General features: G+C 36.5%; 5 protein-coding genes across 9 annotated transcripts in view; 4 read left to right on the forward strand and 1 right to left on the reverse strand.

The window, feature by feature from the left end:
• usp32 (ubiquitin specific peptidase 32) overlaps window positions 1–11,367 on the forward strand; it is a 48,381-nt gene extending 37,014 nt beyond the window's left edge. For all 3 annotated transcript variants that reach the window (XM_052575947.1, XM_052575945.1, XM_052575946.1), the window contains exons 17-34: window positions 111–265; window positions 564–645; window positions 791–865; window positions 1,272–1,410; window positions 1,681–1,786; window positions 1,880–2,053; window positions 2,830–3,004; window positions 3,088–3,239; window positions 3,321–3,432; window positions 4,595–4,791; window positions 4,872–5,056; window positions 6,115–6,201; window positions 6,297–6,417; window positions 6,900–7,091; window positions 7,786–8,029; window positions 8,112–8,533; window positions 8,624–8,716; window positions 9,122–11,367. In XM_052575947.1, the coding sequence (XP_052431907.1) occupies window positions 111–265; window positions 564–645; window positions 791–865; window positions 1,272–1,410; window positions 1,681–1,786; window positions 1,880–2,053; window positions 2,830–3,004; window positions 3,088–3,239; window positions 3,321–3,432; window positions 4,595–4,791; window positions 4,872–5,056; window positions 6,115–6,201; window positions 6,297–6,417; window positions 6,900–7,091; window positions 7,786–8,029; window positions 8,112–8,533; window positions 8,624–8,716; window positions 9,122–9,295 (2,885 nt within the window). In that variant the 3' untranslated portion in view covers window positions 9,296–11,367. The remainder of the gene's footprint in view (window positions 1–110; window positions 266–563; window positions 646–790; window positions 866–1,271; window positions 1,411–1,680; window positions 1,787–1,879; window positions 2,054–2,829; window positions 3,005–3,087; window positions 3,240–3,320; window positions 3,433–4,594; window positions 4,792–4,871; window positions 5,057–6,114; window positions 6,202–6,296; window positions 6,418–6,899; window positions 7,092–7,785; window positions 8,030–8,111; window positions 8,534–8,623; window positions 8,717–9,121) is intronic.
• Window positions 11,368–11,770: 403 nt separating this feature from the next.
• si:ch211-167j9.5 (fibroblast growth factor receptor homolog 1) lies at window positions 11,771–19,047 on the forward strand. Of its 2 annotated transcripts, none has more exons than XM_052576486.1 (12): window positions 11,771–12,004; window positions 12,088–12,155; window positions 12,315–12,402; window positions 12,538–12,736; window positions 12,856–12,994; window positions 13,103–13,201; window positions 17,422–17,582; window positions 17,692–17,829; window positions 17,901–18,012; window positions 18,096–18,195; window positions 18,549–18,648; window positions 18,731–19,047. In XM_052576486.1, the coding sequence occupies exons 2-12, from the start codon at window positions 12,146–12,148 to the stop codon at window positions 18,779–18,781; spliced, it is 1,197 nt and encodes a 398-aa protein (XP_052432446.1). In that variant the 5' UTR covers window positions 11,771–12,004; window positions 12,088–12,145; the 3' UTR covers window positions 18,782–19,047. The 2 variants fall into 2 exon arrangements, with proteins under 2 accessions (XP_052432446.1, XP_052432448.1); XM_052576488.1 differs by having other exon boundaries at window positions 11,784–11,921.
• A 476-nt stretch (window positions 19,048–19,523) lies between these two features.
• Window positions 19,524–20,864, forward strand: tmem97 (transmembrane protein 97). Its single transcript, XM_052576490.1, has 3 exons — window positions 19,524–19,804; window positions 19,888–20,032; window positions 20,187–20,864. Exons 1-3 carry the CDS (start codon window positions 19,691–19,693, stop codon window positions 20,459–20,461), a joined length of 534 nt encoding a protein of 177 aa, XP_052432450.1. The 5' UTR covers window positions 19,524–19,690; the 3' UTR covers window positions 20,462–20,864.
• On the reverse strand, window positions 20,735–23,110 carry ift20 (intraflagellar transport 20 homolog (Chlamydomonas)). Of its 2 annotated transcripts, none has more exons than XM_052576491.1 (5): window positions 22,954–23,110; window positions 22,322–22,473; window positions 22,104–22,189; window positions 21,920–22,023; window positions 20,735–21,407 (listed from the first exon to the last, which is right to left on the reverse strand). In XM_052576491.1, the coding sequence occupies exons 2-5, from the start codon at window positions 22,446–22,448 to the stop codon at window positions 21,326–21,328; spliced, it is 399 nt and encodes a 132-aa protein (XP_052432451.1). In that variant the 5' UTR covers window positions 22,449–22,473; window positions 22,954–23,110; the 3' UTR covers window positions 20,735–21,325. The 2 variants fall into 2 exon arrangements, with proteins under 2 accessions (XP_052432451.1, XP_052432452.1); XM_052576492.1 differs by having other exon boundaries at window positions 22,322–22,469; window positions 22,954–23,047.
• A 162-nt stretch (window positions 23,111–23,272) lies between these two features.
• Window positions 23,273–26,004, forward strand: rad1 (RAD1 homolog (S. pombe)). The gene is made up of 6 exons (XM_052576489.1): window positions 23,273–23,498; window positions 24,004–24,217; window positions 24,296–24,404; window positions 24,515–24,773; window positions 25,441–25,539; window positions 25,712–26,004. The coding sequence occupies exons 2-6, from the start codon at window positions 24,023–24,025 to the stop codon at window positions 25,887–25,889; spliced, it is 840 nt and encodes a 279-aa protein (XP_052432449.1). The 5' UTR covers window positions 23,273–23,498; window positions 24,004–24,022; the 3' UTR covers window positions 25,890–26,004.
• The last annotated feature ends 279 nt before the right edge of the window (window positions 26,005–26,283 follow it).

The raw sequence follows: 26,283 nt of genomic DNA on the forward strand, positions 1-26,283 counted from the left end.
AACAGCACAGTAGGGTGGAAAATCTCTAAGGGGTTGTATTTGAAACCGTATTAAATATTTTATTGTATGTGACAAAGAGAATGCTAAAGGCTGCTTCATTCCCAACTCAGGAAACGTTCCTTCTCCGAACGCCCCACTGAAGCGAGTGCTGGCATACACAGGCTGTTTCAGCAGGATCGGTACCATTAAAGACATTCATGAGTACCTGTCCCAGAGGTTACGCATCAAAGAAGAGGACATGCGCCTCTGGCTCTACAACAGTGAGGTGGGGACCTCCTTAACAGATACTGAAAAAAAGAACATCAAACTCTGATCAAAGACATTCATATGCAAATCTGTCCTCATTATAAAGTTACAGATGTCACCTCACAGCTGTGAGGAAAATTCCTGTTTTCACAAATTTCCAATTTAATTCAGAATATTTGAGAGGAGCATCTCAAAAATAGCCATTGGTGGTATTGGGGGAGGAGAATTCTGATTATAGAGATCTTTAGGTCTTCAATAATTTATGATCCATCCATTATATTGTATGCTAATCTTGATTTATATTGTCTTTTTATCAGAATTACCTCACTCTCCTAGACGATGAAGATCACACTTTAGAAAGTTTGAAAATTCAAGACGAACAGCACTTAGTCATTGAGGGTATGTCTGTGACATTTATCGGTCTTAATTAAAGTTTTATCTCAATTCACATTTGTTGAGCTGTGTGGATTAAATTGTGAAGTATGCATGGCTTTACTGATGGAAAAAGAAAAAATATTAAGATATCTTTACCCCCTCTCTCTAGTCCGAAACAAAGATATGAGCTGGCCAGAGGAAATGTCTTTCATTGCAAACAGCAGCAAAATCGACAGACACAAAGGTAATTTCAGAGGACCTGGAAAGCGTTGGAAAAATCTATGCAAATTGGAGGCTGGCCAAGCTATCTACAAATGTCAGAATGTTTATCTGAGTTTGACCTTGCCTAGATGGCACTATAATGCAATTCTTTACACCAGATACTTGTATCAAAGCACATACCAAGTAGATTATTAACACAGAGCTGCAAGCAGCAAGAGTCCAAGAAGCAATTACATAAAGCAACATAGAAGTCATATCAAGAGAGACATCAGCTGTGACACTGATAATGTTACTGTTGAACTCTATAAAATACTGAGTAATTGAACTTCATCGAGATAGTACTCAAGTGGTTGAGCCAGAGGAGTATACATTTAATCAAACATTTAGTCTCTAATAATTGTGTATAAATTTTGTTGTTTCTCTTGCAGTTCCTACAGAGAAAGGTGCCACAGGTTTGAGTAACCTGGGTAACACATGCTTCATGAACTCCAGTATTCAGTGTGTAAGCAATACCAAGCCCCTCACTGAGTACTTTATCTCAGGACGACACCTTTATGAGCTTAACAGGTACGGAAATATGGTCAGTGCTTTTTTTTTAAACTCAAATCTCTTGTAACTAGTGAGTTAATGACACGATTACCAAAAATTTGTGGGTGAAATCAAATCATTTCAACTGAAATCCACACAATAGGGATTTTTTGTGCAAAGCTAAGAAGATTTTGCTCACTTTCAAGTTGGTCATGCCATGTTGATCAGCAGAAAACTACTTGTTTTGAAACGGACTTTTGTTATATATGCCATAATTCTTGACCAGTGAGCTGTGTCTTGTCTTTGCAGAACCAATCCAATAGGAATGCGTGGTCACATGGCCAAATGCTATGGTGATTTGGTACAGGAACTCTGGAGCGGCACCCAGAAGAACATTGCACCTCTGAAACTCAGAGTGAGTTGATAACATCTATATTATCATGAATATCAAGCCCAAATGTTTCCATTTAAAAATTCTATTTATTTTTTTTTTTTTATGTTTTTGTAGTGGACGATAGCAAAGTATGCACCAAGATTCAATGGCTTCCAGCAACAAGACTCCCAGGAGCTTTTGGCCTTCCTGTTGGATGGGCTTCATGAGGACTTGAATCGTGTGCATGAGAAACCGTACGTGGAGCTCAAGGACAGCGATGGTCGGCCAGATCATGAAGTGGCCACAGAGGTCAGTTTCATATTACTGTTTTTCTGCCCCATTTTTCTGTGGAAATTAATGGCGCAGATGCACGGTTTTGTTTACAAACATACAAAATCACCTGGGACGCTCTTGGTGTTTTCAGCCTCTGTGTCCTCTTTATATGAGTATGTAAACACACAAACAAAATCTCTAAAAATGCTCTGGTAATCTTTTCATGAGCATTTCACTGTTTGAGTAAAACAATTGTCGATAAAAACAGAAACGTAAAGTTCTTCACAGCAATCCATCAAAATAAAAGTTTGGTTTAACTTGAAGAAATGGTAACGGAAATATTATGTAATGTAATTATAGTACTACTACTGCTAATAAAGTTATTATTAAAATGAATATTTACCAGAATATATTTTGCAGAAAAATGTAAATATACAAATTATTTCACAAATTAAAAAAAAACAATTAATTATAGATTATTTTATTATTAATATTTAATGTAATCATTAAAATGCAATCCAGAAAATTATTGGAAAACAGAATTTGGTAAAACAAAATAATAATAATAATAATCACAAAATGGAAATTTACATTGTTAAACTTGCTTTTTCTTGATTTCAATTAATTTGACATGCTTTTTGATTTAATAAAATATTTTTTTACCATTTAAACAGAGTCTAATACAATTTTAACTGAAAAAAACATAATTTGGGAATAAATAAAACCTAATGAACCTAAATGGGCACACTGATGATACGGTAATGGGAAGCAGTCTCTTCATCCTAACGACATCTGTGTGTTTCTCATCACAGGCCTGGGAAAACCATTTGCGGAGAAATCGTTCTATCGTGGTCGACCTCTTCCATGGGCAGCTCAGGTCCCAGGTGAAGTGCAAGACCTGTGGCCATATAAGTGCCCGCTTCGACCCCTTTAACTTCCTGTCACTGCCGCTTCCTATGGACAGCTCCATGCACTTAGAAATCACAGGTGAAGCCAAGCACAGAGAAAACAAAAACACTTTAAAATCCATCAGCAGATATTCCATTCTCACATTCTCACTTGACTTGCAGTTATCAAACTTGATGGCTCCACTCCGGTACGGTATGGGCTGCGTCTCAACATGGATGAGAAGTACATGGGCCTAAAAAAACAGCTGAGCGAGCTGTGTAGCCTGAAACCTGAGCAGATTCTACTGGCTGAGGTTCACACGTCCAACATCAAGGTCAGCTCAACTCACCACAAGAACACTGTTGATGCAATCAGTGTGGCCTGGCTTCTAAAACAAATGCTTGTCTTGGTCTAGAACTTTCCTCAAGACAACCAGAAGGTGCGACACTCAGTGAACTGCTTTCTCTGTGCATTTGAGATCCCTGTGCCTGGCTCGCCCACCTCAGTCATGTCTCCAGTGATAACAGGTAACAAGAATGAATTACATCTGTCCTTTTACTCATCCAAAGGGCACCCAGATTTAGATGAGTTTGTTTCTTTGAGGTTTGGAGAAATGTAACTTAGCATCACATCACTTACTCACCAATGGATCCTCTGCAGTAAATGGGTGCCAGAATCAGAATTAGTCCAAACAGCTGGAAAATAAACATTACAATAATCCACACGATTCTAGTCCATCAATTAATGTCTTCTGAATTCAAAAGCTGCATGTTTATAATAAACACATCCATCATTTAGGCGTTTTAACCCTAAAATGTCACTTCGAAACAACAGTTTAAAGTTATGAATTGTTTATTACAAATGTGCAGCTTTCAACTTCAGAAGGATTTAAAGGGTTAGTTCACCCAAAAATAAAATAAGGCTGTTTTTTACTCACCTACAAGCCATCCTAGGTGTATATGACTTTATTCGTTCAGATGAATCCAGTTGGAGTTGTTTTAAAAATTGTCCTTGCTATTCCAAGCTCTATCATTGCAGTCAGCAGGTGTTATAGTTGAACAGTCAAAAAGAAATAAAATGTGATAAAAAGCACCCATCCATAAAAAAATTGTCTCACATGCAGGCATGAATTCACTACAAGAGGCCATTGTCAACCCCCCGGAGCTCTGTGAGACACTTTTATATATATATATATATATATATATATATATATATATATATATATATGGGAGCTTTTCATTTAACTTCTTTTGGACTGAAGCATTGCAACACCTGCTGACTGCAATGATAGAGCTTGGAATAGCCAGGACAATTTTTAGTATAATATAACTGGATTCATCTGAAAGAAGAGAGTCATATACACCTAAGATGCCTCTGGGTGAACTAACCCTTTAATGGATGGACTGGAGTGGTGTGGATTATTGTGATGTTTTTTTCAACTGTTTGAACTCTCGTACAGATGGCACCCATTCATTGCAGAGGATCCATTGGTGAGCAGGTGATGTAATGCTAAATTTCTCCAAATCTGTTCTGATGAAGAAACAAACTCATCTACATCTTGGATCACCTGAAGTTGTGTAAATATTAAGCAAATTGTATTTTTTTTGGTCAGCTACTTCTTTAGAAGAGAAGTTTTCGCTTTACAATAGACACTCTTATATGTCATTGACCCATAAATGTCTCTTTTAGAAAAACCACCTGTGGCTAATGGGACAGCAGGGAATAATCACATTGGAAAGTCTGGCCTGATTCCTAATGGCATGCCAAGCACAGTGGTCCCCTGCACCGCAGAGAAGCCCCTCGCCAATGGGATTCCTAATGGTCATGCCGTGCCAGTGCAAGACAGCCCCTTCATTGGCTACATCATTGCCATGCACAGAAAGATGGTGAGGATTTACTGATATATTCACTGTTAGACTTCACATGATGGTCATAAGCATCCTAAGTGCAAGGTCTGTCCCCTCAGATGCGGACAGAGCTGTACTTCCTGTCCTCTCAGAAGAACAGGCCCAGTCTGTTCGGTATGCCGCTGATTGTGCCATGCACAGTTCACACGAGTAAGAAGGACCTGTATGATGCCGTGTGGATCCAAGTGTCCCGACTTGCCAGCCCTCTACCCCCACAGGAAGCCAGCAACCATGCTCAAGACTGGTCAGTGGCATCTGCAGCTCACAAGGGTTATGTTGATGATTAGTTTGGATATTTGCCAAAACAGGTTTGAATTGCGCTACCATTCAAAAATGTAAGGTCTGCAAAATTGATAAAAGACGTCTTTCATTCTCACCAAGGCTGCATTTATTTGAATAAAAAAAATAAAATGGTAATATTGTTTCATATCATTACAACACTTATATATGTTTAAATAGTTTTTACCATGAAAATAGCCTAAGATGCTGACATGGAATTAAATAAAAATATACTAATATTATTACGATGTAAAATAATGGTTTACAGTTTTAAATATATTTTTATAATTTTTAATTATCCCTGTGATATCAAAGCTGAATTTTTAGCACCTAATACTGTATCCCATCTTTAGTGACACATGATCCTTAAGAATATGCAGATTTGGTATATGCTCAAGAAATATGTCTTACTATTATTATTAACAGTTGTACTGGGTTAATATTTTTGCAGAACGCATGATATCTTTTTCAGGATTCTGTAACAGAATTATACAAAAAATAATATTTTGTAACAGTATGTAACAAAATATTGTCTTTTTTTATCAATTTAAAGTGTCTGGGATGAATAAAAGTATTAATTTCTTAAAAAAAATAAAAAAAATCTTACTGACCCTAGACTTTTGCGAGGTTGTGTATATTGTGATAACAATAAAGATTGTTATGACAGTTACTTTTTAATGCAGTCATTTCTGGATCCCATTTCCTTTCACAATGATTTCCCCTCTCTATTGTCTCTGTCAGTAGAAAGTAGTTAAAATCCCTATAAAACATCAGGTGACAAATGTACTGATAATTTATTAAAGCATCTGGGATCACTCATGAAATTGCATTTTTTCTTATTTAATACAAATCAATACAAATTATAATATTATCATAATAATTGAAAAATTAACAATTCCTTAGTTTTCTTAGCTTGGCCTAGGAAATAGTCAAGAATCTTAAATATTTTCTATTCATTTTACGTCGTAACTTGTGTCCAAAATGTCTAAGTTTATGTAAACTTGTTACCACTCTCTGTTCCAGTGATGACAGTATGGGCTACCAGTACCCCTTCACTCTGCGAGTGGTGCAGAAAGATGGTAATACCTGTGCCTGGTGTCCCTGGTACAGGTAAGGCTTTAAATTCAATGGTTGTGCAGGCACATATCTCCCAACACAGTGTGGGGGTTGTTGTGACTGATAAGGGTTTTCGGTGACTTTGTCAGGTTCTGCAGAGGCTGTACAGTGGACTGTAATGAAGACAGAGCATCTTTGGGTAATGCTTACATTGCTGTAGACTGGGACCCCACCGCTCTGCACCTTCGTTACCAGACCTCTCAGGAAAGGGTGAGTGCTATAAGAATGTTTAAAGATTTTAAAGGCCATAAAACCAGTCTATTGAGATCTCAGTCAGTTCAAGGTTTGTCCCTGTGTGAAGGGTGAGGTCTTTATGTTACTGGATTCAGTCTGATGCCGCAATGAAGGACTTGATATATCTTGATATACACTTTCTGAAGGCAAAAGCTCCTGCAAAGTCATAGTAAATTAGTTGCTTATAATTTCAAAATGATGGAATGAAATCCATGGTTTTGGCACTACTTTTTAAGGTGCTTTTGAGACTAGAAATGTCAATTTTATAACTTACTCAAAAGTTTAACTGTATATAAAAAATAAAAAACTTTTAAATATAATTACACATAAAATCCTAGTTGCATTATTATTAAAATCTTATACATTATCTCTTTGCATAGCCCAGACCTCGGAGTATTTATTTATTTAATTCTGTTAATGTGTGTCAGGTAATCTATTGCTAATGTTTATGTGGGCAGATAGTGGAAGAACATCCCAGTGTCGAGCAGAGTCGGCGCGCTCAGGCAGAACCCATCAGTCTGGACAGCTGTTTAAAAGCCTTCACCAGTGAAGAAGAGCTGGGAGAGGATGAGCTCTATTACTGCTCCAAATGTAAAACCCACCGCCTGGCCACCAAGAAGCTGGACCTCTGGAGGCTGCCTCCCGTACTGGTCAGAAACACTAATTATTTCTGTTTCCTTTTTTCTGTAGGAATAATTGCATCACATGTCTCTTGAAAAAAAAAAAAAAGTTTTTGAAATGTTTAAACTAGAATGTGTTTGCAACTTGACCAGCAAGAAAAATCTATATCAGGGTTCCTGCGAGTCCTTGAAAAGTCTTAAATTGTACAAGGCTTAATTATGATTTCAAGAGGTCTTAAATTTGGGTACAGACGAGAATTGTAGTACACTTTACTGTTTATTAGTACTTCAATAAATGTCAAATAATTTAAATACAAAAACAAATTCACAACATCCAGCAGCACGGTGAACATTTTGCACCGCTAAATAGGCTAAATGTACATAGCTGTCACCCCCTCGAACAGTCAAATTCACAGCTCTTACAATAAAAATGAGAAATTTGAATGTGAAAATCATGTTTACCCTACAAACACACAGAGCTGTAAATGTGAACTGCTGGATCGAAAAGCAGATAACTCAATATAAAAATCTAAACAGTAAAATTTGTTTGTATGTTAATTAATATAAAAATGTATTGATAATAATTATTTAAATTTATATAATAATTAATACTTTTCACTCTTCTTAAAAATGATTTAAATGCTGAAATGTGAAGTGTATTATTGTGCATCATTACAAATTACCCTTTGTTACATTTGACAAATATTTTTCTGTGCTTTTTCAGATTGTTCATTTGAAACGCTTCCAGTTTGTCAATGGTCGCTGGATTAAGTCTCAGAAAATTGTGAAGTTTCCACGTGAGAGCTTTGACCCCAGTGCGTTCCTGGCCCCGCGGGAGGTTTCTCAGAGCATGGGCAGCCTGCAGAGTGAAAGCCTGGTAGAGGAGCTCCAGAGGCTGGAGAGAGGAGACTCCTCTGTGTCCTCCACCTCCACTACTACTGCGGCCAGTCCTCCTACATCTGGCAGAGGTCTGTCTCTCTCTCTCTCTTCTCTTTGTGCAGACCTTTTGAATCAACATGAGATTCTCTAATCGTTGCATTGTTGTTTCAGGCACCCCATGCTCCATCAGGAGGGTCGGTAGCCCAGTTAGCAAAAACAGCAGCCCTGGCAGCAGCCCCAGGAATACAGGGCGGAAACAGGGGCGCCTGCGTCTTCCCCAGCTGGGCAGTCGACATCGACTCTGCAACAGCAAAGAAAACCTGGAAGCCTGTAGCAGCAGCAAGGAAAGTGAGACTGAGCCAGAGCAGGGCACAGTGACGGACGGGGAGAATCAGATCACATCTGATGCAAACGCACAAGACACCTGGTCACTGGACGCCTCAAGCAATGACTGCGATGTGATCATGGTGAATGGATTGGGACAAGACAGCAGTCAGAGTAATGGACACTCAGAGGTCAGCGCAGACCTGGACACCCCTCACCAAAGAAATGACATCTGCCTGGAGCCCCTGTACAATTTATATGCAATCTCAGTAAGTGATTCTTGTCTACATGATTTGTTGTGTAGTAATTGCATTTGGAAGCAGCTTTTTTGACGCTGTGATTTATTGTTTTTCTTTCAGTGCCATTCAGGAATAATGGGAGGGGGACACTATGTGACTTATGCCAAAAACCCCAATGAAAAGTGGTACTGTTACAATGACAGCAGCTGCAAGGTAAGATCTTGATTATTTTGCATTCTTATTGCACATATATAAAGTGTATATCTGCAAAGATAGAAAATGCTTTAACAAAGTAGAGATATCAGAACTATCAGTACTTCACTGTAAAGTCAATACTAAAACGAATAAATTGGGCACTACAACCTTTCTACAGTATCTGTCGTAGCAATTGCCATCTGAATTTGCTCAACATTAAATAATTTTGTATTTTATTTTATTTAAAATTGAAAAGAAAATTTAAATAGTTTGTTTAATATAAGCACTATGGTATCCACTTTTTTAATATATTCTTGAAACTTTTCTTGCATTAATGATGACTACTGCAAGTCTGGTTTTATGACGACACTATAGAAGAATTGCGCAACACTTAAAACAAACTGCTTCTTGTCGTCTCTTCAGGAAGTTCACTCAGACGAGATTGACACAGATTCAGCATACATCCTATTCTACGAGCAACAGGGAGTGGACTACTCTCAGTTTCTGCCAAAAACAGAGGGCAAAAAGATGGCAGACACCACTAGCATGGACGAAGACTTTGAATCTGACTACAAGAAGTACTGTGTGCTGCAGTGATGCCCTGCTCTTCCACATCAAAGACACTAGGGGGGTCTGTCAGTACGCCAGTGCAATGAGAACTGAAACGCCGTGCCGCCCCAGAGGACCATCATTTGTGAAAGCACAAAATATCAGTTAGCCGACAGGCACAACACCGCCACTGACTGCGCTTTCAGAATAGACCTGACACTTCAGATATACACGAGGGAGAGGGGAAACGAGTGAATCAGAGAGAACTGTAGCGATCATGTGATTGTTGCCAAGCAAACAAACAACTGTTAGCCAATCCCTTGAAATCACCATTATCAAACAGACAGAACTGCTCTTTCACGTGCCAGCCACACAGGTGAATCCAGAAATCACAGAACAAGAGCTTATGCTTCTGTATTGATAATATTTCGAATGCTAATTGACACATTGTTTCAATTAGGAAATCGATGGTGAAGATGGCATTGGTATAAATTATAAAGGTTTCTCTAAAGCTTTCGTTGGCTTAGTTTTCTCATGGTTGATTTTTTTTTTTTCTTCAGTAAGTTCCATACACTACCTCGCATCTTTTGCAGTTGGTTAACTGTTCAGAGAAAATCAGTGACAGTATTATATCATCTGAGGGCAGTTCAAATTACTTCTACTTTATATCCCAAAAAAAAAAAAAAGTTGCTTATTTTATTTAATAAAAAAGAATGTTTCTACCAATTAATAAAATATCCTCCCACTCCTCCGCTGCCAAATTATGCACATACTATTTTTGTTGATTTAAGTTTTAAATCTTATTAAAGGTGGTTATTTCAGGCTTTGTTTCTCTTTAGAAGAATAAATGTAGATCTTTTTCTTTTAATTTCTTTTATACATTTGTTTTTATCAATGATTTTTTTAATGCAGTAGTTCACTTTGCCTAAATGCATTCGCTTACAGCTTTCGTCTCTGATCAAACCACGTCCTCTCAACATGCAAATGCACAGCTTTTTACACGTTTTCCTGTTATCACTGTATTTCTTGCTTCTAAAAATACCGTTGACCACAGAGACTAAAGACGGCAATCAGACACAATATCCAAATAATGATTTTTCACCATGTCCAAGCCAAAGTGTTCAACTAGTCATGTACATAATTTGCGAGAAGCATTGCTTACTGTTAGAGGAGAGGGCAAGAGGTCTGTTGTGTGGACAGTATTAGCACAGAGGAATATTACACAACCTTTGCTTTTAGAGAACAGCATTCTCACTAAACTGCTGAACGTTCTGAACCCTCTTCTGTCCGAGGGGGTTCCAGGTTATTAGTAGCATTTCTTCAGTGACTCTTGATAAGAGAGCTCACCTTAATTACCACTGTGAAAAGATTATCTTATTTTTCAGCAACTCGTCAGCTGAATGAGCTCCTAAAACCCTTGGAAATCGCCGGGAATCATTCGCAAACATCCATTTTGCTGCTGTACTTTTCGGATTTCCATGTCACGGATATTCAAACTAAATGTTTGCCATCAAACAAAGGTTTATTCCTGTCAAAAAAATAAATAAAAATGGAAATGTTTGTGAAATAAACATAGCTGTATTACTGTAAGGCAATTGTTAATCATCATAATGAGTAATGCAATATGATAAATGGATTGTAAACATTTTTTAGGCATTTTAATGTTCAAATCAAAATAGATATCCAAAATCAAAATATAATATCACCATTCTCCAATTACAGTAACAAGCGCTTGTTTTAAACCTTCACTGATTTTTTTTTTCTCTCTCTCCTTTTTTATACAGGGATAATTTATTAAAATGGCAAATATATCTCTTTTCAAGTAGTGCAATCAACTACTGATGTATGTCTTTGTCCGTGTCGTTGGTCCTAATTTTGTTAAATTAATTTTGATGAACTGCTAGAGATGTATTAATTTAATAAACTTTATTTTGTAAAGTGTCGTTTAAAGAATACAATTGGCATTGCACTGACTAATGTACATAAATGTTTTGTAAATACGCCAATGGAAATAATGTATTTGAAAATGAACTGTACAAATGTACTTGTAGTTGTATATGGAGTGACACTGTTGATCTGTAACGGTTATTCAAGAAACAAATTAAATGCAGCCAAATGCACTTTCTTCTCATCTGTGTTTATTTGCTGGCGAATGATGTGAGGTGTTTCCTTCAGCAGCAAAGAGGAAACCACACACCTCCCTCTGTAGAGCTCTACAGAGTCCACTGTCATCAGTCAGGCCTACTTCCTTGAATTCAAGCCACATTTGACATTTAAACTAACCATTTGTAGGACCATTCCACTTGTCTGACACAATATTTTCCTCCAAGAGTATTTCCCTTGAATCAGATATACAAATTAAGTTGCTGAGAATAGCCTCAAGACCTTTTTACACACTGTGGGTCATGCAGTATTTCACACTTTATATATTTGGAGACTAGCATGCTGTAGTCAGGAAGTGCGTCGGCATCATGTTGTACCACTTATAGATTTGTTCTCTAAACCACAGGTGCTGAAGAGTTGTGGCTTATTGTTCTGAAGAGCACCTCAGCCTCAGTGGTCTTCGTGCATGCTCGCACATTATTGTCTGATGCAGTAGAAGGTTAGACAATGGTGTGCATTGCATAATGAGCTCTGCCTGGGGACCTGCAATTTTAATTGTCTTTTCTACAAGGTGACAAAAACATCTTTAACACATTTGCTTTTCAGGTCTCTCATTTAAACGATTAAGAAGACGTCGTCTAGTTGACAATTAAGGTATATGGTTGTATTATTTTCAAAAAAATCTCATTTGAATTTGTTTTTAAATAACTTTTGTCTTGCATTTTCTTCTCTTTCAGTTCTGATGAAACATCTCACTCAGATTTTTAAACAACATGTGATGCTATTGGGGTCATTATGGATAACAGTAAGCTTTTCTTCTCGGTGTGTGTGTGTGTTTGTGTGAATCTATCTGCTTTTATCAAATTATCTAAACCATATGCATGCTTCAACATTTTATGTTTCAAATTATACTGAAAAGATTATACAAATCCATCACATAAAACGTATTTTTCTTCCTTTACAGATCTTGATATAGGACACACAATTTTAATCTGCATCTACGCCGTTACCGTTTTCTTCATGGTTGTACTTGGATGCCTTTGCATAAACAAGTACATTTTAACATCTACATATTTAACAAAAAAATGTTTTTAATAATTTAAACAAATCATTAGATTTAACTCAAAACTCTTAATATTTATTTAAACTTGTTATATATATATATCAAATCATATTTCTTTCCTTAGGTATCGTTCAATGAAGAAGGTCATATGGGAGCTGAGGCAAAAGAGGCCGTCTGTCCCCCAGGTTGCTTCCCAAGATTCTCCCCCTCCATCTCCCAACATCCTGAATATTCCTGAACTGCCTGACCGTATTACAGAGAGCCCATTACAGAGACAACCAACAAAATCCAGCTGTAGATTTCCCTGGAAGCCTCCACTACAGGTTTACTCAATAAATGAAATATTTGTTGATAAATGTAAATAAAAAAGGCATAACAAATACGAAATGTGATTGACTTACTTAAACAATGCTTAAACAATGTAACTTGAAATGATCTTCAGGTTCCTCGGTTTACAAAGGCAGACCTAAACCTCATTCAGCTCATAAAGGCAGGTCGAGAAGGAGTCTTCTACAAAGCGAGAATTATGAGGGGCACATGCAGAGGCCATTCACTGGTCACTTGCAAAATTGGAAAAGAAGGTAGAAAACGACACGCAAAGGCATTTCTGTTAATTAAATACATTTACCAAAATGTGTGAATGTCTAAATGAAGATCCAGCAGTTGTTCAGATCTGCTGTTGTTTGCAGGTATCACCTCAAAGCAGATGGAAAATGAGGTTTCTATTATGAGAAAGCTGGCGTATCATAAAAATGTGATGCAGCTGCTGGACTGGAATACAGCGGAAGGTAGGATGTGTTGTGCTTTAGTATTATATGACTCTATTAAACCTTAAATGGATCCTTGCAGCTAGACAGTAAAATATAGACTAGGTCTTGCCTGTGCATAACTCACTGACACAGTTGTGTGATAGATGCCAGGATGTTGCTAAAGTTTTTCTGAATGTTTTACCATGTTGCATTGTGGTTGCTTGGGTGTTTAGTATGGTTGTTTACTGATCAAAATCAAAAGAGCTCACCCCGAGTCTGTGATAATCTCCTCCCAAAATATATATGGGGACAAAAATATATTTTTCATGGCTACAGATCCTAAAAAGTAAGAATCAATTTGTAGTCATGATTTACTAAAACATAGGGAACAAATTCTTAATTTGTGACCACAAACAAGGGAAGGAATTCTTAACTTGTAACCACTGTTTATTAAAAGAGGGAACAAATTCTTAACTTGTAACCACTGTTTATTAAAACAAGGGAACAAATTCTTAATTTGTAACCACTGTTTATTAACTGAACTTTTATTTATAAAGTACTTTTTACACAGGGATAATTAAAACTCCAAAAAATAACATACAACTTACAAACCAACACAGCATGACACAAATATAATTCGTACAATGAAATAACTCATAACAGACCCACTCAAACGCCAAAAGCCTGATGAAATAAGTCTTTAAGTTCCTTTTAAAAATGTCTATAGTTGACGAAGACTTAATGAAAAGCGAACAAAGCATTCCAGAGTGTGGGAGCCTGAACTGAAGAAATCTCCATTACACCTTAAACGAGACCGTGGAACATTTAAGAGCAAGTTCTGAGAGAGCAGATGATTTACAGGAAACCAATGAAGAGAAATCAACACAGGTGTGTTACATGATCCCATTTTCCTGGTATTAGTTAAAGGTCCCATATTGTACACTTTTCTGGAGTTTTATTTTAGGTTTTGATGTCCGTAAGAATATATATTTGTGGTATAATTAGCAAAAACCATCTCATTATATTTTTACAACTCCTTTCTCAGGAGGTCTGCAGGTCGATTTTAGCTTGTCTAATTAATATTCATGAGCCTCTCTTCTGATTGGCCTGTTGTTTTCTGAGTGACGCATGGCCAGACCAACCACAGGTAACTAGGGTCAGCCGTAATCACAGCGCTAGCTGGAGACAGCAAAAGAAAGGGGAAACTGGAGGAGACAGATTTGACGTAATACTGCCTCAAATTAGAAATTTGATCTCATATCTGCTGCCACTGACAGACAAACACACCGATGACAGTTATGGTTAAACGCGTTAAAACGAGCGGACTGGACAGAAACGTTCGTCCAAAATGCTTGTTTGCAGCGCACACTTATTGAAAAGGTTCAATATGTTTCTTGCATCTCGCGATGTCGTGTATGAAAATTTTTTTTTGCATGTGTGTAAAACAATAAACTGAAGATTTATATATATATAATCATTTGTAATTGTATATACATTTTTGTGATTTATTGTGGCTGGAACTATAATGTAGATGTAAATATTGTTGCCTGCTGAAATAGAAATGTACATACATCTTCAACATGTTAGATAGATATGATAAGTTTGTCTTTACTGTATATGTTAGATGTGATCCACCTCATAGTAACAATCGTGTCAGATCATCCATCCTTTGAGTGAGAGTGTAACGTTACAGGTCGGCCGATCTGGTTTTGTGGTTTAAGTTAACCTTTTCGACATGTTTCAGTGTTGTTGTTGCTCAGTGCTCAGCAATGCCGCACGGACTCGATGTTGTCTGGGGGTTTGACAGAAGGAGAGTGGGACAGTGGGCGGTGCTCGTGGTGGTGACTGTGTGGCTCTGACGTCAACTTTTTACGGAAGCCACAGCAGTTCGTGAAAAATCATAGATGCTTTATGTAGGCTGTGTGCTTTTTACTGTGGACTGACTGTTTTGAAATTTATATGCTAGTTAAATAGCCCCTAGACCTCAGTTATCGTGAAAAAGGCCAGGAAATTTCAACTTTGACAATATGGGACCTTTAAAAGTATTACTGCAGCATTTTGAACACTGAAGACGAGTAACCAGAAAATAATTTAGACCTTAATACGCAATAATCTTATCGTGTGGAAATTAAAGCATGTATAACAGTTTCCAGATCCTTGGTTGAAAGGATAAGTTTAAATTTAAATAAGTTCCTCAACTGAACAAAAAGATGCTTTCCACAACACTGTTTGAATCAAAAATTACTTCTAAATTCTTCACAAAACCATGCTTGTCACCATGCTTGTTGTTTGATAAGAGACAAAACTCTCAACCAGTTCTTTCTCAGGGAGTCGATTCCCAAATATAATAAGCTCGATCTTATCCTCATTCAGTTTAATTAAAACAAGGGAACAAATTCTTAATTTGTGACTACTATTTACTAAAACTAGAGCCCCTTTCACACTGCCATTCCGGCAAATACAGGGGTAAAGTGTTCCTGTAATTGTTCCCTGGTCGCTAGATTTGGCACTTTCACACTGCCAGTGATGACCCGGTATATGTGCGTGCTTTCACACACAACCCTTGAAGATCCCGTAACGACACGTGACATCAGCGCGTGACGTGTAATGTACGAGTCGACAAAGCTTGGCACGTTATACTTTAACTGAAGCAAGCAAACGATCTCTGCGTCAGCGCGGAAAGTGAGGAACTAACTGATCTCTGCTTCATTACAGTTTGCACATATGTTTTCGTCGCGAATGTTGATCTTCCTTCAAAACAGCCGGTAAAAAAGTCGCGCGATAACGCGCGTCATCACTTCGATACCGAATTAGATCTGGCTTTTGTTCACACAGCGCTCGTTCCGGATCGATTACCGCAATGTTACTATGTCCCCGACCCGGGTTCGATTCAGTAATCAATTCCGGGACGTGGTTGCTTTCACACAGAAGGCGACCAGGCAATGTTACGGGAATATTGCGGGTCCGACGTGCAGTGTGAAAGGGGCTCATGAGACAAATTCTTAAGTTGTAACTACTATGTATTAAATTGAAGGAACCAATTCTTAAGTTATAACAACTATTTACTAAAACAAGGGAACAAATTATTAAGTTGTAGCCACTGTTTATTAAAATGAGGGAACAAATTGTTAAGTTATAACCAATATTTACTAAAACAAGGGGCGAATTCTTAAATTATGACTAGGGGTGCTCCGATCACGATCGGCCGATCGTTAATGCGCATCTCGTCAGTAAAGCCGGTTTTCTAATCAGCGGTTAATTCCATCAGGTGCGTGATTTCACATAGAGCAGCTGTTACTACACAGAGCCGTTGTTAACTGAGAAGATGCGTCAAAAAACGCTGAAAATTAACGTGATTTGCGCATCTTCTCTATTAACAACGGCTCTGTGTAGTAACAGCTGCTCTATGTGAAATCACGCACCTGATGGAATTAACCGCTGATTAGAAAACCGGCTTTACTGACGAGATGCGCATAACGATCGGCCGATCGTGATCGGAGCACCCCTAATTATAACCACTGTTTATTAAAACGAGGGAGCAAATTCTTAATTTGTAATGAATTTGTTTATGAAAACAAGGAAACCAATACTATTTTGTACCACTTTTTACTCAATTGAGAGAACAAATTCTTAATTCTTTCCCTCATTTTAGTAAATTGTGGCCACAAATTAAGTTGTAACCACTGTTTATTAAAACGAGGGGACGAATTCTCAATTTATGCTCACAATTTACTAAAATTAGGGATCAAATTCTTAATATGTCTCTACTTTTTAATAAAACAAGGAAATTAATACTAATTTGGACCATTATTTAATAAATTGAGGGAACCAATAAAAAATCTTTACTAAAAAACAAAATCTTTAATTGTAGCCACATATTAATAAAATGAGTGAATGAATCCTTAATTTGTTTCCATGATTTACTAAAATGAGAAGAAATTCTTAATTCATGGCTATGACTTAATTAAAACAAGGTAACAAATTAATAAGTCATGAAATGTATTCACAATTTATGGTCACGATTTATATGTATTTTTCCCCATACAGTATGTGCAGCGCTCTGTACTCAAGTCTATCCTGTTTTGGGGGGGGTTTGGTGGGGGGGGGGGCTGTTTTATCATCATCCAAGTGAAAATTATAAGCCTGATCAATAACAAAAGAAATATTTTTTCTCTTCAACAAGCCACGATTTATGACATCATTAACAAATCTCACTAAAAAGTTGTTTCCATCATGTGACTAGAACGCTGTTTCCTCAGAGCCGTATATGCTGATCATGGAGTTCATGAGCTACGGGACCCTGCGCAGTTTTGTTCAAAAAAACAAAGATGAGCTAACTGCCGACCCTGAACTGCAGAGCCAATTCACCATCGCCTCCTACCACATCGCCCTGGCCATGGAGCACTTACGCTCCAAAATGGTATCACCATCTGGCACAAACATAAAACAGCTGTTCTAAGTCATATTTACACTATATACATGAATGGTAAATGGAAAGAAAGATTTAGAACGTTTTCTGTATCATTCAGGTGGTGCACTGTGACCTTGCCTTAAGGAACATTCTGGTGAGCCAATTCCCATGGGAGGTGAAGGTAGCAGAGTTTGGCCTGGCCAGAGACTTGACCCGTATGAGGAGCAGACGCAGTAGCAGGAAAAAACAACACAAGGTGAACTATTCGCACCTGTCCATCCCACGTCCTTATTGCTCATCTCACTGATAATGAATGTGATCTCACAGGAGCGTGTGCCGCTGCGCTGGTATCCTCCAGAGTACTTCAGAAACAACTACTACAGCTTCAAGGGAGACGTCTGGGCATTTGGTATTGTGCTGTGGGAAATGCAGACATTCGGTAAGAATTATCTAACATGTTTGGTTGACTTGTTCAACATTTTTGAAGAATAAATAACAAATTTTAAATTTTATATTTCACAGGCACCTTGCCATATTCAAGTCTGAACACATCTGAGCAAGTGGTGTATAGTATCTGTGCTGGATGTAAGAACACTGTGCCCAACACCTGCCGTCCAGAAATGTTAGTGACAAGTTTTGTTTCCTCAAATTGTATATATATAATACACACATACACATATATATATAGATAGATAGATAGATAGATAGATAAATAAGATAATTATTTATATATATAATTATATTAAGCATATATAATTTCAGTAGAATGAATATATATATATATATATATATATATATATATATATATATATATATATATATATATATATAAATATATAAACAAAAAGAAATGTATAGAATATATACTACAAATTTAATAATAATAAAAAAGCTTTATTTTTGTTATTGATCTGTCAGTATTTTAAATATGGTGCTTTTTTGTTTTCAATAGTTAATTTCTTTTTTTAAATGTAGAGAACAGATCATGCAAGACTGCTGGATGGATCCATACACAAATAGACCTTCATTTACAGACATTGTCAAGATCCTCGAGAGTGTCGTGGAGAGTGATGGGGTGAGTCATATTCGTCCTTGATCTACTTAAGCTTTACCTTTGTCCTATAGATAAGTGATAAAACATTATTAATACGTTGCAGGATTATGTGGACGTTGACAACCAAAGGATCATGAATGCAGAGGAAAAGTGAATTAAAAAAAAATATGTAACTAGTTGTTTTTACATTTCTGTAAGAATTCTGTAGCAATTGTTTTATCATTGTTCTCGTGTAACACCAAACTGTGTACAGACATACTTTTTGAATGTTTTTAAGGATTTCATTTTAAATATGCTTCATTTGTTAACAGGAAGACATTACACAACTCTAATAACCAGCTGACAGTGTTTTTGACATGTTTCCAAGGATTGTTTTGAAAATAACATCAACTAAAAAATAAAAAAGTCTGTTTGTTTTGATTAACATACTTTTTTTATTCACACCAAATTATTTCACAAAAAATTGTTTGATATCAGTTTTCATAATTTAGTATTGTTACAATAGTAATATGTAATAATAATAATTTTAAAAAATTAATTAATCAACATGTAATCATGTTTAAATAATTGGTCACTGCAGATCCATAATAATTTAAAGTGGGATCATGTTGAAGTGTAAATGTCTTTTATTTATTTATTGTTTTATTTTATCATGTCAGATGAAGGGCTTGGACCCGAAACGTTACACGTGGAGAGCAATCATTAAAATTGCTAAGGAGCATTTTCTGGTGTGCGGACTCATTGCTTGCCTTTATTTTATTGACACTGGTTTTAAATATAATTTAATTATAACTGCAGCATTCATTTAGAAAAAACTTGAGTTGCTATGCTAGGTTTAGCAAGGCTTGTGTTTACGCTTCATGAGTTAAGGTGCAATCAGGAACCCGCCAACTTCAGGAATCAACAGAGCCGATGGACCAATGGAATGACAAAGATTAGATTTGACCGATTTGAAGGACCAATCAGAGACAGAGGAGTAACACGCTGCTCCACACTGACCACTGATGCGGTCTAACTGCTGCAATTCTGACAGAGGAGCAACTTGCCAAAAACGCTTACCATAATGTTTCTTCGCGCTTTAGAAATTATATTTTTATTTTACTTTTTGTCCCACATTCCAATTACTCTCATGATTGATCTTCAACCTTTGCTTCCTGAACATCTGTATCCTTCCAAGGTAAGTTTGCACCTTGTGCTGCACTCACTAATGCAACCATATAACTAGGTTGCATATAATGGTCAATCTTACTTGCTTTACAGCTGAAAACCCTACTGCATTGGTATGCTGCTGAATTCAAGGATCCGATGATGATGGCCGCTCCTGTGTGGTTCAGATCTTTTATATTCTGCGAGGCTCTCGTGCAGCTGCCCTTTTTCCCAATTGCAGCATACGCCTTCATGAAGGGTCAGTTGGGTTCGAATAAAACACGATAATTTGTGTTAATGATTAGTAAAATGACTTTTTAAGTGGCACACAGTGACATCTAGTGGCCAATCTCTTGTGTGAGTGGCAATGGTCACATTATTCCTACTAATGGATGTATTTCTATATTGAATAGGTGGATGCAGATGGATCAGGACACCAGCAATCATTTATTCTGTTCACGTGGCAACCACTTTAATTCCTATTTTAAGTCACGTTCTGTTTCACAACTTTCCTCTGGCGCCACATCCGGGACCCCAAACTCTTCAAGAACGCCTGACCCTGGTGTCCATTTATGCTCCATACCTCATCATCCCTGTCCTGATACTGTTCACCATGCTCTTCAGTTCAACATATAACTCAACCTCTTCGAAAGGAAACTCTTCCTCAAAGTCCAAGAAACAAAGATAGAGACAGTTCATCCTTTCTATGTATTCATTCTACACTAGTCAATATTTGAGGTGGTTCAAAACCAAATGGCATTCTTCTCTTAGGACAACCTTGATTAACTTTTTTGATCCACTCTAAATGTTGACTGCTGTAGTAGTTGCTAGTAATTACATGTGGATAAATGTGATTAAATATTTCTAATATGTGCCAGGATATTTAATAATAATTATATGTAGCACGTACTCTATTACAAGATTTTTGATCTCATAGTAATTGTTTACCGTTATGACAACATTTAAATGAAAAATATATTTTTATTTAATCGTTCTTCAAATCTGTATGAAGTTTGTCGAATTTTAAGATTACACACTTGATGATCTAAATGATGAATGTAAACAAACAATAAATGAATTTGCGGAAAATATTTTGGTTGTGGTCCCATGAGGAAACAAACAGCAAGTCACAAACAGCAGTTCAAATACAAATCATACAGAAAATAAACATTTTACCTGATGTCTCATGATGGAATTATTTACAGTAACATGCAAATACTGTATTTTCCTGCTGTAAAAAAAGATCTGATTTACAAACTAATTTCCATATAAATAGTATAAATAACTTTTGTTGTATATAAATAGTATTCATCTGAGATTATGATGGTTGGAAAGATTACGAATATATGCCTCCTCGAACTGGCCATGCAAAAGCACTCAATGTTAACACAATAGAGTCAGAGGTTGAGGCTGAAACAGACGTCTGTTGTCACCTATTAACTGGTTAATTCAGTTAACCTAGGTAGGGACCCTGAAATTATTAGGAAGTCACTGTAAATCAAGATGCATAGCATCACTTCTCCTGTCCAAATAGAAAGAGGAAACACTACTCTTATTTCTGCAGTATAAACTGATCGATGAATTCATTCTGCTCCGCTTCCACTTTTTGAAGTGCTTCATATTCTATTCGATACCTGCAAAACAAACAATAATTATAGTCAAGAATTAAAGAACTACTTCAAAAAAAAAAATACTCCAACTCAGGCCATATGAGATGTAGTTAAGTTTGTTTTTAATCAACAGATTTTGAGAAATGTAACATTACATCACTTCCTCCCCAATGGATGCACTGCAGGGAATGGGTGCCGTCAGAATAATAGTCCAAACAGATGATAAAAACACACAGATCAAGCACCGTTTAAAAGTGAAACAGTCTCTAAACAAATACGTCGAAGGATTACTTGTGGATTATTGTTTTTATCATCTTTTTGGATTCTAATTGTGGCGGTACCCATTCACTGCAGAGGATCCATTGGTGAGCAAGTGATGTAAACTTCTCCAATTTGTTCTGAAGAAAAAGCTAACTCATCTAGATCTTAGATGGCCTGTGGGTTAGTACAATTTGTCAGCAATTTTACATTTTTTGGATGAACTTTTCCTTTAAGAGTGCAATATTCGCAGTCAGATTAGTTATAAGACTGGTTACCTTTCCAACTGCATTTTCTTTTCTGCAATCAGAGCCTGAAGCTGCTGCTGCTGAGCCTCCCGTTGCTTTTCAACTGATTTCAGCAAATTTCTTGCACCTATAGCCTGTAGAATAATAATTGCAGCAATATTATTGAACATAACACACATATACATCACTGTTCATTTAGAAAGCAAGACCATACCTTCATTTTTTCATTTTCGGCTTCCTTCGCTAACTCATCCACAAGTTCAATAAGGCCACCTACAATTTTCTGAAACTGTCCAATTTCTATTTTTGGGAAAAAAAAAAAAGAATTAAAAGGATTGTTGATCTGTACTGTGAATGAAGCAAAGAATGCTGTTCAATCTGCATGAGGGGGTAAACTCCACAGTAAGATAAAGAACAAAATGAAAAACTCACTGTCAACAAATTCCTCGCACTCCTCTTTGAGTTCAGTGGTTTTCTGGCTCACATCAGGCTCGAGCACTCGCAGTTTATTGAGTTCATCAAAATGAAGACCAGCTTCTGCCAACGGGTCTTTAGCCATGACCAGAGGCCCCAAACCTGCCTAGCTTTAAACAAAAATCACAGAAACACACGTATCTTAAAAGAAAGAACACGTGCATCATTTAAGCTCGTTCAAACTGTCAGCCCATGTAGTGGCAAAAAACAAATACTACATTAAATTTCCGGCACACAGTGCCCATATGTCACCAGATCACAATAAGATAGCTTACCGATTAGCTAGTTAGCTGGTTAATTAGAACTACATGAAACCACCACTCCGATACATTACATAAACCATGTAAACTAATAACGTTAAATAGATAAGAGAGGAAATGCTAACGTTACAGCTCACAAATATCGCTTTGTTGCTGTCAAGGTCTGGTTGCTATTAGAGATAAACAAAAACAGACCAGCGGTGAACTCCGGAAGCTTGGTAAACATTGTTGAAAATAAAATTACATTCCTTATAATTATCCCCTGAAATTATTACACCGAATGAGACATTACAATAAAGTTAAACAGACCAATGACCGCTCCAAACCTACCGGACTTTTGTTTGATTATGTGGCACTTCTGCTGGACTGACTCTAACTGTCTCGGCTCGGCTGCCAGGTGACGGCCGGTCCACCTCATGATGACAGAGAGGGGTATCCAAGCGCATTATATATACTTATTTTTGACATCTTACATTTTTGAAAATGAAAGAAAGCATGATCATAAATGTTAAAAGTTTAATTAGCTATTTTTAATTATGAGAGACTGTATATATATATATGTGTACATTTATGCGTAATTTTTCATACCAGATACCCCCTCCTAATATTGTAAAGGTCCGTTTATGAGCTCCCTCTGCAAATCCGCATCTGACCACAGCGGTGTGTGCGAGGGCTTGGATGAGATACTGAACTCTGCTAAAAACCCCAGAAGAAGATCAAGCAGGACACTTAAGGGCGCCAAACTCTAAAAAAAAATGTTCATTTTTATATTTCATATCTATCTACTAGTTAGGTTTAACATATACAAAACATATGCTGTTTAGGTTTAATGTTTGTCTTTAGCCACCTGATTGAGAGTTTGACCATCTCTGTGGGTAAGAAACCTGTTCAACTTACTGTCGTTATAAATGTGAATTTGTAAACAGTTAACTTAGTTGCAGCTTGTTAATGTTAGCCATACAGTAGTAGTATTTAACCTGTCGAGTCTGTCATGAAGTATAAATCACAATAATATATTTTTAAATTGAACAGTTGCTTTATACGACCAAGATTAAATTGTGATATAATCAATATAGCAAACCTGATGTATTAATTTGATACTTTTCACGCACACAAAAGAGTAAATATTTATCTTGAAATATTACAATATAAAAGTTTTCTTACAATTTTATTTATTTTATTTTTATTTGATGTTTTATTTATTATTATAATTATTTTTATTTTTTTTGCTATTATACTTGAAGGACTCTTAAATATTTAGTATGTATAATAAATCAGACAAAAGATAGCACCTGCAGTATTTGATCATGTTTACCATTTAGAGGTTACTGAAATGTATGCATCAAACTGTTGGATTTATAGATGTAAATATTATTTCAGATGCTGACGGCGCAGAACCATGCCTCTGTCCACTCAGTCCCAAGCAGACATTGACCAGTACATTCTGATAGCCAGTTTAGATAACGCAAGAAATCTGTCCAACATCCTGAAAGCCATCTCCTTCAGGGACCATGCCATCTTCAATGCAACGCAGAATGGGTTAAAAGTCACTGTTGAGGACTCCAAATGCCTTCAAGCCAATGCATTCATTCAGGTTAGTGTTGGATGACTGCGTCTTACAGGTTCGGTTGACAGAAGTTGGGTTAATCAGTTTGTGTGTCTGATTCCTCAGGCTGACATCTTTCAAGAATACATAATCAAAGAAGATACAGTTGGATTCCAGGTTAACTTGACCGTTCTTCTGGACTGCCTTACTATCTTTGGGGGAAGCACAGTCCCAGGTGTGTATCACAATGATGATCCAATCTTTTTTTTTTTTTTTTTTTTTTTTTTTTTTGGAAAATGAATTTAAAAGACAAATCAAATTCCTGTCTTTAATTTTACCCTTAAGGTGTGTGTACCGCCTTGAGAATGTGCTACAATGGCTATGGATATCCACTGACCTTGTTCCTGGAAGAAGGTGGTGTGGTCACCGTATGCAAGATTAATACACAGGAACCGGAAGAGCCCATAGACTTTGACTTTTGCAGCACAAATGTAACCAACAAGGTGATTCTGCAGTCAGACAGTCTCAAAGAGGCTTTCTCTGAGCTTGACATGACCAGTGAGGTTCTGCAGATTACTATGTCACCCAGCCATCCTTACTTCAGGTACAGTAACATGTTTGTTCTTTAGTTTGCCTGCACTACAGCTCAAAAGTTTGGGGGTCGTTTATCTAAGTCTCTAATGTTTACCAAGACTGCATTTATTTGATCAAAAATACAGTAAAAACCTTCATATTGTGAAATATTATTACAATTTCAAATAACGGTTTTCTATTTTAATTTATCTTTTAAATATAATGTATTACTCTGATGCAACACTGAATTTCCAGCAGTCATAAACTCATTGCTCAAGTTTTAAATATCACATGATCCTTCAGAAATCATTTTTATATACTGATTTGCTGCTCAAGAAACATTTCTTATTATTATCAATGTTGAAAACAATTGTGCTGCTCAATATTTAAAAAGGATTCTTTGATTAATAAAAACTAAAATAAGAACAGCATTTATTTGAAACAGACATCTTTTTTTAGCATCACTGTCACTTTTGCTTGGTTTGATGCATCCTTGCTGTATTAAAGTATTATAAAGTAAAAAGAAAAATTTTACTGAAGCCAAATTTTGAACAGTAGTATATGTAATTGAATCAACGAGTTATAACTAATAGATACGTATTTGATGTGATTATTAATTTTGCTTATTGCTGACAGTGGAAAAGAAACTGGTATTGTCAAGTCAAATTTAATGGCAAAACATTTCCTTTGCACCCTAGATTATCCACATTCGGGAATTCTGGAAATGCTCATTATGATTATCCCAAAGACTCAGACATGATGGAGCTCTTCCAGTGTACTAAAATCCAGACCAACAGGTAGGAGGAACTTACGTTTTACACTGCATTACTCATTATTCATAGCTCTGCATATGTAAATATCAGACTTATAACAACAGCCTTATGAACTGTTTATAGTTGTACTTCTGAGGCATTCACTTGTAAGTGGTAAAAGAATAATAAATATTTTTCTCTTGTTTAATTCTTAAAGGTTTAAGATGTCCCTGTTGAAACCCTCTACAAAGGCCTTGGCTCTGTCCTGTAAAGTCTCAGTGAGAACTGACAGTCGAGGCTTCCTCTCTCTACAGTATCTCGTGAGGAATGATGACGGGCAGATTTGTTTTGTTGAATATTATTGCTGCCCGGATGAAGAAGTAGAAGAAGAATAAGGCTGGCAAGGACAAGTGTGGTTGTTTTGTTTGACATTTAGTGTGCACTGACCAGTTGGTTTCCTTAATCTGATTTTGATTAATATGAATATTTAATAAACCATAAATATTTCTATATTTTATTAGTATTGTGGGGGGTGGTTGAATTTGAAACAATACTCTGTGTTTAAGCAGGGGGCGCAGAGAAATGCTAATTAGGCTGTTGCATATAAAATTAGCTGGCAGATATTGGTTTAGTGTGTATAGTAAGTGGTATAAAAGATATAAATCTTAGTTTAAGCCTACATATATATATATATATATATATATATATATATATATATATATATATATACATACATACATACACATATATATATATATACATACATACACATATATACATACACATATA

This window comes from Carassius gibelio, chromosome B15 (genome assembly GCF_023724105.1).
Source record: "Carassius gibelio isolate Cgi1373 ecotype wild population from Czech Republic chromosome B15, carGib1.2-hapl.c, whole genome shotgun sequence".
Classification (NCBI taxonomy): domain Eukaryota; kingdom Metazoa; phylum Chordata; class Actinopteri; order Cypriniformes; family Cyprinidae; genus Carassius; species Carassius gibelio.

What these genes read in the sequence shown, in the direction of transcription:
- ift20 (XM_052576491.1), bottom strand. Translation starts at nt 22,448, where the DNA reads ATGGCTAAAGACCCGTTGGCAGAAGCTGGTCTTCATTTTGATGAACTC. An exon ending in GTGCGAGGAATTTGTTGACA is followed by an intron (nt 22,190 to 22,321) that starts GTGAGTTTTTCA and finishes TCCCAAAAATAG; the next exon opens with AAATTGGACAGTTTCAGAAA. An exon ending in CCGAAAATGAAAAAATGAAG is followed by an intron (nt 22,024 to 22,103) that starts GTATGGTCTTGC and finishes ATTATTCTACAG; the next exon opens with GCTATAGGTGCAAGAAATTT.
- rad1 (XM_052576489.1), top strand. Translation starts at nt 24,023, where the DNA reads ATGCCTCTGTCCACTCAGTCCCAAGCAGACATTGACCAGTACATTCTG. An exon ending in TGGGGGAAGCACAGTCCCAG is followed by an intron (nt 24,405 to 24,514) that starts GTGTGTATCACA and finishes TTTACCCTTAAG; the next exon opens with GTGTGTGTACCGCCTTGAGA. An exon ending in ACTAAAATCCAGACCAACAG is followed by an intron (nt 25,540 to 25,711) that starts GTAGGAGGAACT and finishes TAATTCTTAAAG; the next exon opens with GTTTAAGATGTCCCTGTTGA.
- si:ch211-167j9.5 (XM_052576486.1), top strand. An exon ending in GGATGCCTTTGCATAAACAA is followed by an intron (nt 12,403 to 12,537) that starts GTACATTTTAAC and finishes TTCTTTCCTTAG; the next exon opens with GTATCGTTCAATGAAGAAGG. An exon ending in AGCACTTACGCTCCAAAATG is followed by an intron (nt 17,583 to 17,691) that starts GTATCACCATCT and finishes TGTATCATTCAG; the next exon opens with GTGGTGCACTGTGACCTTGC.
- tmem97 (XM_052576490.1), top strand. Translation starts at nt 19,691, where the DNA reads ATGTTTCTTCGCGCTTTAGAAATTATATTTTTATTTTACTTTTTGTCC. An exon ending in AACATCTGTATCCTTCCAAG is followed by an intron (nt 19,805 to 19,887) that starts GTAAGTTTGCAC and finishes CTTGCTTTACAG; the next exon opens with CTGAAAACCCTACTGCATTG. An exon ending in AGCATACGCCTTCATGAAGG is followed by an intron (nt 20,033 to 20,186) that starts GTCAGTTGGGTT and finishes TATATTGAATAG; the next exon opens with GTGGATGCAGATGGATCAGG.